General features: G+C 36.8%; 3 protein-coding genes across 4 annotated transcripts; 2 read left to right on the top strand and 1 right to left on the bottom strand.

Annotated features, from left to right (window-relative positions):
• Positions 1–419: 419 nt before the first annotated feature.
• LOC104754280 (putative cyclic nucleotide-gated ion channel 10) lies at positions 420–4,190 on the bottom strand. The gene is made up of 9 exons (XM_010476426.3): positions 3,920–4,190; positions 3,439–3,512; positions 2,720–3,287; positions 2,403–2,615; positions 2,015–2,310; positions 1,796–1,907; positions 1,479–1,715; positions 981–1,375; positions 420–900 (listed from the first exon to the last, which is right to left on the bottom strand). The coding sequence occupies exons 2-9, from the start codon at positions 3,468–3,470 to the stop codon at positions 579–581; spliced, it is 2,175 nt and encodes a 724-aa protein (XP_010474728.1). The 5' UTR covers positions 3,471–3,512; positions 3,920–4,190; the 3' UTR covers positions 420–578.
• On the top strand, positions 4,109–6,573 carry LOC104754281 (zinc finger CCCH domain-containing protein 1). 2 transcript variants are annotated; one of them, XM_010476429.3, is made up of 5 exons: positions 4,349–4,467; positions 4,617–4,648; positions 4,994–5,137; positions 5,269–6,092; positions 6,187–6,573. In XM_010476429.3, the coding sequence occupies exons 3-5, from the start codon at positions 5,044–5,046 to the stop codon at positions 6,301–6,303; spliced, it is 1,035 nt and encodes a 344-aa protein (XP_010474731.1). In that variant the 5' UTR covers positions 4,349–4,467; positions 4,617–4,648; positions 4,994–5,043; the 3' UTR covers positions 6,304–6,573. The 2 variants fall into 2 exon arrangements, with proteins under 2 accessions (XP_010474729.1, XP_010474731.1); XM_010476427.3 differs by lacking the exon at positions 4,617–4,648 and having other exon boundaries at positions 4,109–4,467.
• Positions 6,574–8,083: 1,510 nt separating this feature from the next.
• Positions 8,084–9,749, top strand: LOC104754282 (abscisic acid receptor PYL9). Its single transcript, XM_010476430.3, has 3 exons — positions 8,084–8,768; positions 8,939–9,154; positions 9,242–9,749. Exons 1-3 carry the CDS (start codon positions 8,637–8,639, stop codon positions 9,443–9,445), a joined length of 552 nt encoding a protein of 183 aa, XP_010474732.2. The 5' UTR covers positions 8,084–8,636; the 3' UTR covers positions 9,446–9,749.
• Positions 9,750–11,145: the final 1,396 nt, after the last annotated feature.

Below are 11,145 nucleotides of genomic sequence, written 5' to 3'. Positions count from 1 at the left end.
AAAAAAAAATCGAAATGTGGCCAATTTGTCGAGAAACTCCGTTATTCTTTCTTTCCCCCAACTCCCAGAAAAAATACGTATTTATCTTTTCACTCGTCAATTTTTTGCAATATACAATATGATCCTATATTGTATATTCTGTAACTGTCACTCGTTAAAAAATAAATTTTATTCGGGATTTTTAGTTTGAAAGTTGCAACTAGATGACTATAATAATTTGTTTGACCATTGAACTAATACAAATGTAACGATGGATATATAATATATGATGGAGGAGACAATTTCTACTTACCTCCAACATATTGTAACGATGAAGGTAAGTTAATGTAAACGTGGGACTTTGATATGAAGAAGAAAGAAGTCGGTCGTGGGTTCACTCAATGTAAACGTGATTATTGGTTTATTAATTCTTATCACAATTTAGAATCATGAAGAGAATGTGTATAGTTTGTAATGTTTAACAAATTTATACATTTTTTTGGTTCAAACCAGCATTATTTACATAGCCGCATACCTTATTCTAAAAATAATAACATAATGTTTTTTTTTTCGATAGACATGAAAAAGGAAAAAAGAACTCAAGGGTCAGTTGTATGATTGGCGGTGAAGTCAGGTTCGGTGGGTTTTTGAGGTAACAAAGGAAGTGTGTAGCGAGGAGGAAGGTTGGAGATATTGTGCCTCAGATTACGAAGCGCGTTTGACGCAAAACGCGACGCGTAAAGAGCGGCTCCAATGCTCAAGGACGAAGACGCCGTTGTACCATCGCCTTCTCTAGCCAGCGCATCTCGGAGACGCTCTTCTTCATCGCGTAATGATTTGGCTAACTTCTTCCGACAGTATCTCCGCCACGCTGCTTGTATAAAAGATACGCTCCATGTTCTCCATTGCACCGAATAAAACCTGTAATTAAATCAAATTAAGATCATCCTATCTTGGAAACAGAACAGAACCAAAAAATGTTGATGGGAGAGAAACCAAACCTGAAAGTATGCTGGAGCTGCTTGCTGTGGAGGCGCCTGAACTGTGAAGCGACAGACTTGAGATCTTCAGCCATTAGAGCAAAGGCTTCAACTTCGGTGAGAGCTTGAACTGTTCTCGTCGAGATTGGAAAGTGAGAAGAAGATTGAGGGTCTAATGCCCACGGCAGAAGATCTTCTCCGCAGAAATCACTTGCCTTGAGGTCCACGGAATTGAAGACCCCTGTTCTTCCTCCATTAGTGGTGGCACTTACAAGCCTTCCTCTCATCACAAACATCATCTCCCCTACAGGATCTCCTTCACGTATCACGTAACTGTTCTCTGTGTAGAGCACAGGTTTTAGCCTATCGCAAACCGCGTCAAGTAACTGCTCATCCATTATCTCAAACAAAGGTACCTACCGAAAACAGTCATATAATTAGGGTTCTGAGGGTTGCACTAAGATTCTTGGTCCAGTTGATATTTAATGGAGGAAAAAGAGAGAAAGCTCGTATACTTACTTTCTTAAGGAGATCGAGGCAAAGATGGCGTTTAATATCTCTTCTTAGGTCTTTAGGGAGGTTACGAAGAAGGTTTTCTTCTTCAACTCCTCTTGTCTCCTGCCATCTATATTGTTCATATCTTCTGATACGTTTTCTCAGGTCTTCAGGCAACATTCTATGAGACATCCACTGCTCTGCATCTCTCTTTCTCACCCTCATTTCCTCCTCTCGAACTGTTGTTGATTCCAAGTATTTCTGCATCATCAAAACAGAACTTACATGATCAGTTTCCTGAAAAATTTAATGGTTATTGAACTAGTCAAAGAGGCCATTACCTGCATATTGCCGATAAGTAGCGCAAATAAGACTAGTCCAGATATGCAGATTGATATAGCAAAGATGATTTCACCAACGAATTTGCTTGTTTGAAGGTTTTGTCCCAATGCACTGAAACAACAAAAGCAGTTAGTGAGAATCTTTGAGTTGTGATAGAGTTTCAGATACATAAGCTCGATATGCAACTAGTTAGTTTGTATGTGTGTTTTTTGTCAAACCTAAGATTTCGCAGTCCCCACCAAAAGCAGTAGAAAAATTTCTCCCAGAAATCATGCGATTCAACAACCCCACTCTTTAGAGCATCAGTGAAGATGCCAAAGTTGAAGATGGTTGAGTTCGTTATATCACCAGGGTCGAGAAAAGGGCAAGAGGTGGTCAGGTAATCGTTTCCAGCATTACCATTACCGTGACAGTACAGAGAACTTAAACTACAACCGTTCTTTTTCTCGCACGCCTCTTGCCAGCATCTGTCTTCTCGTTCTACTGAGATTAAGTACCATAAAGCTCCAAATACCTGAATAAGTAAGTTTACCTTATAAACTTGATCAACCTTTAAAATGCATTTACATCTTTAAAGAATCAGTTATCTGATGATCCAGAACTTACATGACTGGCTAACATATAGAGAGAGAGGTTCCAAGCAGCTCCAGCCCATGCTGTTTCAGTAACAATGCCAGATGTTCTGGTCACTTCCGTGTAAAGCGGATACAAACGAAGAATCCGAGGAACATATTGAACGATTATGACAGACATAAGGTAGTCTTTTGTGAGCAAAGAGTCAGGCTCTTTGACGCTTGGAATAACAGCTAAGACCACTATCTGCAAGATTAGAAACAAAAAGAAACAGAGGATTCAGCCATATATTCAAAAACATTTCATCATGAACACTTAAATAAAAAAAACAATCAATTAGTCATTATTACCTGTGGGAGAGGAATGATAGAAAGTACATCAATGATGAAGTAAGACGAGAGATACTTCAAGGCTATTGCCTTAGCATCATCCACCAGTTCACCTCTGCCAAAAACTCTAGAAGAAGGAGCGATGTAAGCTGTCCTGAACTGAAACACAATGTGAATAATGTAAAAGGCATCGATGAGTGTACGAAGAAAACTCGCAGCTATCTCCAACTTTGAGTCCATAGTAAGACAGTGCCTCGTGCCATCGACAATAGGAATGTAGAAAAACAGCGGATCAATCGCCAAAGCAAGGACACAAGCAAAGAGAAATATTTTGTTCCAGTTCTGCAGAAACGAATCTTGTGGGTTAATGATGTTCTTCTTAGTGGTACCAGATGTTTCCTTCTGGACCTTGTTGTGGTCAGGATCCTTATGTGGAAGAGAACTTAATGATGGCTTCTTGAAAATTTTGAAATTTCCTGAACCTTTCTCAATTCCCCACTTTACATTCTTCAAAACTCTGTCAAAAGAAGGTCTAGCTTTTCTTCCGTAACCATACTCAGAGGCTATTGACCTGTCTTCATCTTTGAACCTAAACAAAAAAAAAATATATATATATATATATATATATATATATATATCATCTTAAATCATTTAAGATACTACAAATTCATATTCATCTATAGAACCATTTCTAGGGAATGGATGCTATGTATGAGACAAGATTATTGCAAGTTACCAACCTGACACGATTATCATGGCTGAATGCCATCATCAGCCAAACCCTTGGATATTTTGGCTTACAGTGTGACGAATCCTAACATTTATTGAATCAAAACAAAATTAATCATACGAATACTTCTCCATGATTACGTACAATTGATAATCACCAAAATCAATTATAAAATAGCAAGTAGACACCTAACAGTTTTTTTTTTAATATAATAGTAGTATATTTCTTCAAAGGTAAAAATTAGAAACTAGAGAATCAGTCAATTTCTACCTAACATGATTACCAAATCCTTTAATTCCTAACCATCTCCTCTGCTCAATAATTGTAAAGTCATACGAACTTCTGTTCATCGAAGATAAGAAAAACTAAAGCTTCGAGATAAATTGACATCTAGACCAAACAAGTTATGAAGAGATTAGCCGTAAGTAATTCTTACACAGAATTATCTAATCAGTGAGAAACAAGCAAAAACCAAACATGAGGAGACGTACCTAGAACGAAGTAACTGAGGAGGGGGATATAGATTAAGATTCCGGCTATGAAGTGGAAATCGAAAGTTTAAGGAAGTAGGTCAACGGCGTTTACTTCTTCTTCTTCGTCTTCTTCGTGAAGCTATCCTCGCTACTGGTCCCGTCGCTTAAAACTTAAAAGCAAGAAAGACCCATATGAGCGGTTATGTGTAGTTTTTTTTTTTGAGACAACGACAAAAGAGAGGGAAATAGGAATAAATATAGGATGCAATTAAAGTCTTTGTTCAATTCCAAAAATCGAAAGACGAAGACTTGGTCAAAAAGTCAAGGGATGAGGCGAAAATAAATTTAAGGCCCATTATGAATATTGAGCCCATTTAAAAGAACTAAAGCCCAATTGAACTTAACCGCCTCATCGTAATATCGATTATTTATATTTGTTCTTTCTTCACATTGATTTCCTTTTCTTTTTTTTTTTGGTTTAACTGAGAAAACGCGAACGGCGTTGTCTTTCGTTGATCTTCCCGGCGTAGTTCACCACCGGCGACAATTGCTAAGGTTTCCTGAAGGTAACATACTCTTCCTTGTCTTATATATTCATATATGTTCGATTTCGTCTTCGTTGTTTTGTTGTTTTCGTCTGTGTTCGTCGAGCTTTTCACTCCAATTTCAGTTAAGGGTTTTCTAGATTTCAATTTCTCTTATTTTATTTTTGTAGGCTTCCGTGATAACATCGAATGTGATCGAACTGTGAGTTCTTTTTATTTTATGTTTCTTGGATTGCTCTTTGCGAAGTTACTGTTTCCGAATTTTTTGGATTTGCCTTTCTAAGCATCGAGTGTGTTCCGTTTAAGCTAGGGTTTCTTCAATTTGTTGTACAGACTGATTGATTGATTATATTCATGAGCTTGATTGAGCATATGAATTTGGAATTAATCTTCTCCATGGGTTCCTACGGGTTACATTGTCTCTTATTTGCTAAAGAAGAAGATGGAATCTGGATAAATTTTGATGAATCAGTATGAACAACATTACTTATGAGTTATCTGATTATGGTCCAGATACTAATCGTGAGGATTCTCTTGTATTTTGCAGGCAAGCAAACCAATTTCAAGTGTGTGTGCTTACATTATAGAAATCAAACGATGTCAGATTCTGGTGAACCTAAACCGTCTCAGCAAGAAGAAGAATTTCAACCTCAACCTCAACCTGCTGCCCAAGAATCTCAGTCTCAACAAGGTTACTTCTACTTTCTTCTCTCCCTACCTTTCCTACTTTTTCTTACTTGGTTCGTTGTTGTTAGCTTGAAATTGTCATATATGGATCAAGAGAGACAGACACTAATAAGTTTTATCCTTGTTCTGTTTCAGTTTGCACTTTCTTCAAGAAGCCGACTAAAGCTAAAAACATTAGGAAAAGAACTGTTGACGAAGATGAAGAAGATGGAGATTCCAAGAGCCAAACTTCTATATTACAAAATCTAAAGAAAGTTGCAAAACCTGACAGCAAGCTATACTTTTCCTCTGGACCATCTAAGAGCTCTACTACAACGAGTGAAGCCCCTGAGAAACCCGTCTTTCACTACGATTCATCCAAGGAAATCCAGGTTCAAAACGACAGTAGGGCAACAGCAACCCTTGAAACTGAAACCGACTTCAATCAAGACGCACGAGCTATCCGTGAGCGAGTTCTCAAAAAAGCAGACGAATCATTGAAAGGGAATAAGAAGAAGGTTTCAGATGAGAAGCTGTACACTGGAATTCATGGATATACAGATCACAAAGCTGGGTTTAGAAGAGAACAAACCATCTCGAGCGAGAAAGCTGGAGGCTCACACGGGCCATTGAGAGCTTCTGCTCACATTAGAGTGTCGGCTAGATTCGATTACCAGCCAGATATATGCAAGGATTACAAGGAAACTGGATACTGTGGATATGGAGATTCGTGTAAGTTCTTGCATGACCGTGGGGATTATAAACCGGGATGGCAGATAGAGAAAGAATGGGAAGAAGCAGAGAAAGTTAGGAAGAGAAATAAAGCTATGGGAGTTGAGGATGAAGATGATGAGGCTGGCAACGATAGCGAAGAAGACGACGATGCACTTCCCTTTGCTTGCTTCATTTGCAGAGAGCCTTTCGTTGATCCAGTTGTCACCAAATGCAAGCATTACTTCTGCGAGCATTGTGCTCTAAAGGTATGATCATAACTTGAATCACAATTTTGATGACTCTGTTTTATTTTTTTGTGGTTTGTGAAACTAAAGAGAATGTGTTTATGTAATGATGCAGCATCACACGAAGAACAAGAAGTGCTTTGTGTGTAACCAACCAACAATGGGGATTTTCAATGCAGCACATGAGATCAAGAAGAGAATGGCTGAAGAACGTAGTAAAGCTGAAGCTTGAAGGATTGTGAAGTTTTTTCATAAGCCGAAGCTCTCTTTTTGTTTGATGTACTCATTTAGCCCATATTATGATGGTCTTTAAATATTGGGCCTTGTTTGGCTCATCTAAATTTAACTTTGGTTCTTTTCTCAATTGGTTGAAAGTTGAAACAGTCAAAGTTAGATTAAACCAGTACAATGAATGTTTCAGTGTGACTCTGATACTCTGATGACATGATAAACTCGTAACTTTTTACTTCCAGCATTATCAGAAGAATCTCTTTTTCCAACATTATTTTGTGTGTTCTTTTTTAGCGTTATCTTTCTTATTTCACTTCCCCTCGGTTTTTAAATGGTTTCTGTAAATTCGAACAGATTTCAGAATCTATTGGCCGGCAAAAAAGTTATCCAAGTCAGCAAAAAGTAGATTTTACACGTGTCACTTTCACAAGATATGCCACAATAAGTGAACATGGAAATGTCTGACAATAAACCAATAGGAAGATGACACGTATACGGAGTTTTCTCTAATTTGACCATATTTAGCTGCATTGTCGCTGTCGCTAAAAAGGAATCGTCGTTTCTATTATCTTGGAGCAGTTTGTATTTACGTTAAAGTCATCTTTTGCGTTAAGTTTGCATGCCTATAGTGCCAAAGGCGATCCTATCCGATAAGTTTTTTTGGGTAAATTTTTATCTGATAAGGTTACTGTAATTATCATCAACACCGCTCTTTTAAGTCCTATATTTATCACTTAACATATAAAAAAAACTTATTTAGAGCAGAAAACGTTCTATATAAGCTAAAACCCTCTTTCTATCGTCTCGTCATCAATTTGAGATAATTAATGAGATTTGTAATTTAAGCATAAATAATATTCAAATTGAACAAGATAACCTCCGGTTATAATTATATGTGTTAGTTAAAATGGTTACAAGATCGAAAGATTGTTCTTTCTGATAACCTTAAACTATAATTAGAAGATAATGTAATCATTTAACTAGAGTTATCTAAGACGTGATTATGTTTTTTTGGTTTAAAATAAAAAGAAAGTGAAGATGAGTCTTTTGAGAAAAAAAGAAAAGAAAAGTAGAATTCACTAATTATAATAATTATATGCATAGATTGCTGGTTAGGAAGCGTAATTAGCGTTGTTGATGATAGTGATCAAAGATTAATGATGGAGGAGTAGCAACTTCAGACTTTTGGAGATCAATCGAAATATCGAATTATGGTTGATTGTAGAATTTTTTTTTGTTTTTTTAATGGTCTCTCACGTTTCCTTCTTATGATGGTATGCAGCTTCACTACAATACAAATTAACAAAATACTAATGGTTTTAGATTCGGTATGATAGGGACTTTGTCTCAATATATAACATAATAGATGTCAGATTCAAGTTCTTGTTTCATGATTTTAGATTGTGGATGTCTTGTAGCAATCTTCTTCTTCTTCTAGAGAAGGGCTTCGCATCGCATCCTAGAAGGCAAAATACACCTTAATTACATGTCGTACATAACTACATGGAACAAGTCACGGGCTGAGAGGATGAGACTATTGATGACCAATCGTAGCTAATAATAAGATATGGTATTAGATATTTAGAACAACATACTTAATGTTTTAACAACTAAATTTTTAAGGTAAACAAACAAGAAGAACTATAGTAATTAATGGTACAACACATATGGGACCCTATGCATGGAGAATCACTCAATCAGACCAAACGAAACCTATCACACTCAATATGTGAAGACCAACTTATGTAGAATATATCTAAGCATATGCTGTGACCAGCAGCATACCAAACAATATATACGAACGAATTCATAAGAAAATTAATCATAGGTATGATATGATAAAATAGACATTTTCATCCATGGAATTTAATTAGCTATGGTCTAGAAACTTTATTTTTTAATGAAGAAAATATCTATAAAGTTAGAAACGATCTTACCTCACCAAAACAAAATACTTTATTTTTTCTAAGCACTTTGTGTTTGTTTCTATTCGGATTAGGTCCCAAAAACGTCGTCATACAGAACACTTTGCTTAAACCTTTTGTTGTTTTTTTTTGTTACATTAAAAAAACGAATACCACTAGTGTTTGGTTGTTATTTTTTTGTTTAAATGTGTGAAGGGGAAGAAGCTTAAGAAAGAAAAAAAGGTTAATTAGGCACACAATTAAAAAAAAAAAAAAAATTGGTTACTGCAGACGCATCTTTTTTTGTTTGTTTGTTACTTTGCTCTCTTCTATTTATTTATCCTCTTTCACAGATTCCCTCTGAGAGACACAGAGAGACCAGAGAGAGAGAGAGGAGATTCTGATCGGATCGGAGAAGAGAGAGAGAGACATGGAAGACGGCACGGCGATGTACGGAGATCTGGAGACGGTGGAGTATGTACGGACGCAACACAAACATCACTGCAGAGAGAACCAGTGTACCTCTGCTCTTGTCAAACACATCAAAGCTCCTGTTCATCTTGTAATCCTCTCTCTCTCTCTCTCCCTTTTTATATGTCTAATCTCTCAACATTGATCTTAATTCCGTCAATTTCAGATTTTTGATCGATTTAGGGTTTTTTTTTCTCCCCCAAATCTATAGGTTCGTTTTCAGACAAGCTAATTAATGATAACGATATTGCAAATCTCTAGGTTTGGTCACTGGTGCGTAGATTTGATCAGCCGCAGAAATACAAACCATTTGTGAGCAGATGTACTGTGATCGGTGATCCTGAAATCGGCAGCCTCAGAGAAGTCAATGTCAAATCTGGGCTTCCTGCTACAACAAGCACCGAGAGGTTAGAGCTTCTCGATGATGAAGAACACATCCTCGGTATCAGAATCATTGGTGGTGATCACAGACTCAAGGTACTATTATTAACCAAAAAATCTCTTAGGTTTTGTGTTGTGTTTTGAAATGAGAATTATTAAATGAATCTTTGTTGTTTGTCTCAGAATTACTCATCGATAGTGACAGTTCATCCAGAGATGATAGAGGGAAGAGCAGGGACAATGGTGATTGAATCCTTTGTTGTTGATGTTCCTGAAGGTAACACCAAGGATGAGACTTGCTTCTTCGTTGAAGCTCTCATCAGATGTAACCTCAAGTCTTTAGCTGATGTTTCTGAGAGATTGGCTTCTCAAGACATTATCATCTAATCAATCTCTCACATCTTCATCAGTCACAAGGAATCATGTTCCAGTATGTGATATAATATTCTTCAGGATCTTTTTTTTTGTCTTTTGGATTTGGTCTAGCTAGCTATATATTTTCAGGAATGATCAACTTGTTCAAAGATATATTTTTCCAATGGTGAAGTTTTTCGATTGTAAGATGTCTTCTGGTCTCTTGTTGTTTTATGACCGTTGCTTTATTTGTAGATATTTTTATAAAAAAAAAACAAGCTGTACATAGATTATATATGATGTTTTGTTTTTATATATGATGTGAATGTTTTGTTTATATATGATGTATGCGTAACAAGCTAAGCTAACCAACTTGTAAGAGACTGTTTCTAATAGAACAGAACCAATAGATATCTTGCTCTATGTTCGATCGTTTGGATGTGTATAGAGTTGATTTAGCTATCATCCAAAGTTCCAAACCTTTGGAAAAGATACATGGTGCTCTATGTTCTATGTTCTGACTCATGCTCAATTTTTCCCTCCCGATGAACTTTCCTGGGAAGAGATCAGATTCTCTACTCAAAACTATATGTGCTGGTTCTAAGATGCTAAAACAAGAGTTTGAGGTACAGTTATATCCGTCTCGGAGAATAGTTTTTACCAACGTTTGGTTCATTGTAGCAATAAATCAGTTTCATTCTTCTACTGGTTTTGTAGGATTCTGCAATCGCGGTAGTCTGTCTATGCAGAGAACAGCGGAAGATGCAGCAAGAAGCAAAAGGACGAAAAGGTTTTGGGTTTTCGAATCTCTGATTTGATCCGACTTGGAGACTGGTAAAAGTTGCTTAGCTGGTCTTGGTTTAGGCTTTTCCGAACTTACATCAGTTACCTGTCAGTTATTGCCTTAACCATGTAGGCAAGAAGATGGCAGATGGATCTTACTCTGATGACAAACGTTTTTCTTGTTTCCGACTTCATTTGTGCAAAGACAAGATATCGAATGGAGAGATTAGATTAGGTCTAGTTATGTTCCATATATTGCTCTGTTCAAGTTTTATCATCAGTAGTACTTCATCATCACAACCACCCAAAAAACGTATCTTTAGGCAATCGTACCACCCCTTTTTTATTATCCAAATGTCACGTCTGAGGTCTTCTTACTCTGTTTCAGACTAAGGAAACAGCATACTTTTGTGAATTTGTGATGACATAAACACAGAAGAACAGAACCGAAACACACAAAAACTCTAAACAAGATGATTGAGCTCGTCAACAGGAGACATAACCGTCAAGTAGACGCAGTCTCGTATATGAACAATCCTTATTTTTATAAACACCAAAACTCTCTTTTCCTCTTTTGTTTCTTCTCTGCATATAATATTCAAACAAGGACCACCAAAAACGTTGTACTGAGAACAGAGCAGATTCTATCACCTACACAAACAAGCATGGTAACCTAATGTCACTGTCTGGTTAGATCATCAATCAAAGTTGGCAGCATCTGCTGCTTCTGTTCTTCTGCTCCATTTAAAAAGGAGCCAACATCGTCTCCACCATTCTAAAATAGTTTCTTGAGAATTTCCATAAGAGATCACCCCGGTCCCACATAAAATCTTTCAATTCTGACTGTTTAGATTAAGTTGATCTCTCACAGTTGTTGCAACTAGATGAAATTAAACGGTCCAGATCTCTTGAACGTTATTAGAGGTGTAAAAGTGGAAATTAAATTACTT

Source organism: Camelina sativa, chromosome 17, assembly GCF_030686135.1.
Source record: "Camelina sativa cultivar CO46 ecotype springtype chromosome 17, ASM3068613v1".
Classification (NCBI taxonomy): domain Eukaryota; kingdom Viridiplantae; phylum Streptophyta; class Magnoliopsida; order Brassicales; family Brassicaceae; genus Camelina; species Camelina sativa.
Note: the sequence above shows the minus strand (reverse complement) of the source record. Positions and strands in the feature narration are given on the sequence as shown.

Excerpts from the sequence above, each read along its gene's own strand:
- LOC104754280 (XM_010476426.3), bottom strand. The coding sequence starts at position 3,470 with ATGATGGCATTCAGCCATGATAATCGTGTCAG. Across the intron at positions 3,288-3,438 it reads AGCCATGATAATCGTGTCAG|GTTCAAAGATGAAGACAGGT; the intron begins GTTGGTAACTTG and ends TTTTTTGTTTAG. Across the intron at positions 901-980 it reads CAGCTCCAGCATACTTTCAG|GTTTTATTCGGTGCAATGGA; the intron begins GTTTGGTTTCTC and ends ATTTAATTACAG.
- LOC104754281 (XM_010476427.3), top strand. The coding sequence starts at position 5,044 with ATGTCAGATTCTGGTGAACCTAAACCGTCTCAGCAAGAAGAAGAATTT. Across the intron at positions 5,138-5,268 it reads AGAATCTCAGTCTCAACAAG|TTTGCACTTTCTTCAAGAAG; the intron begins GTTACTTCTACT and ends GTTCTGTTTCAG. Across the intron at positions 6,093-6,186 it reads GCGAGCATTGTGCTCTAAAG|CATCACACGAAGAACAAGAA; the intron begins GTATGATCATAA and ends GTAATGATGCAG.
- LOC104754282 (XM_010476430.3), top strand. The coding sequence starts at position 8,637 with ATGGAAGACGGCACGGCGATGTACGGAGATCTGGAGACGGTGGAGTAT. Across the intron at positions 8,769-8,938 it reads TCAAAGCTCCTGTTCATCTT|GTTTGGTCACTGGTGCGTAG; the intron begins GTAATCCTCTCT and ends GCAAATCTCTAG. Across the intron at positions 9,155-9,241 it reads GTGGTGATCACAGACTCAAG|AATTACTCATCGATAGTGAC; the intron begins GTACTATTATTA and ends TGTTTGTCTCAG.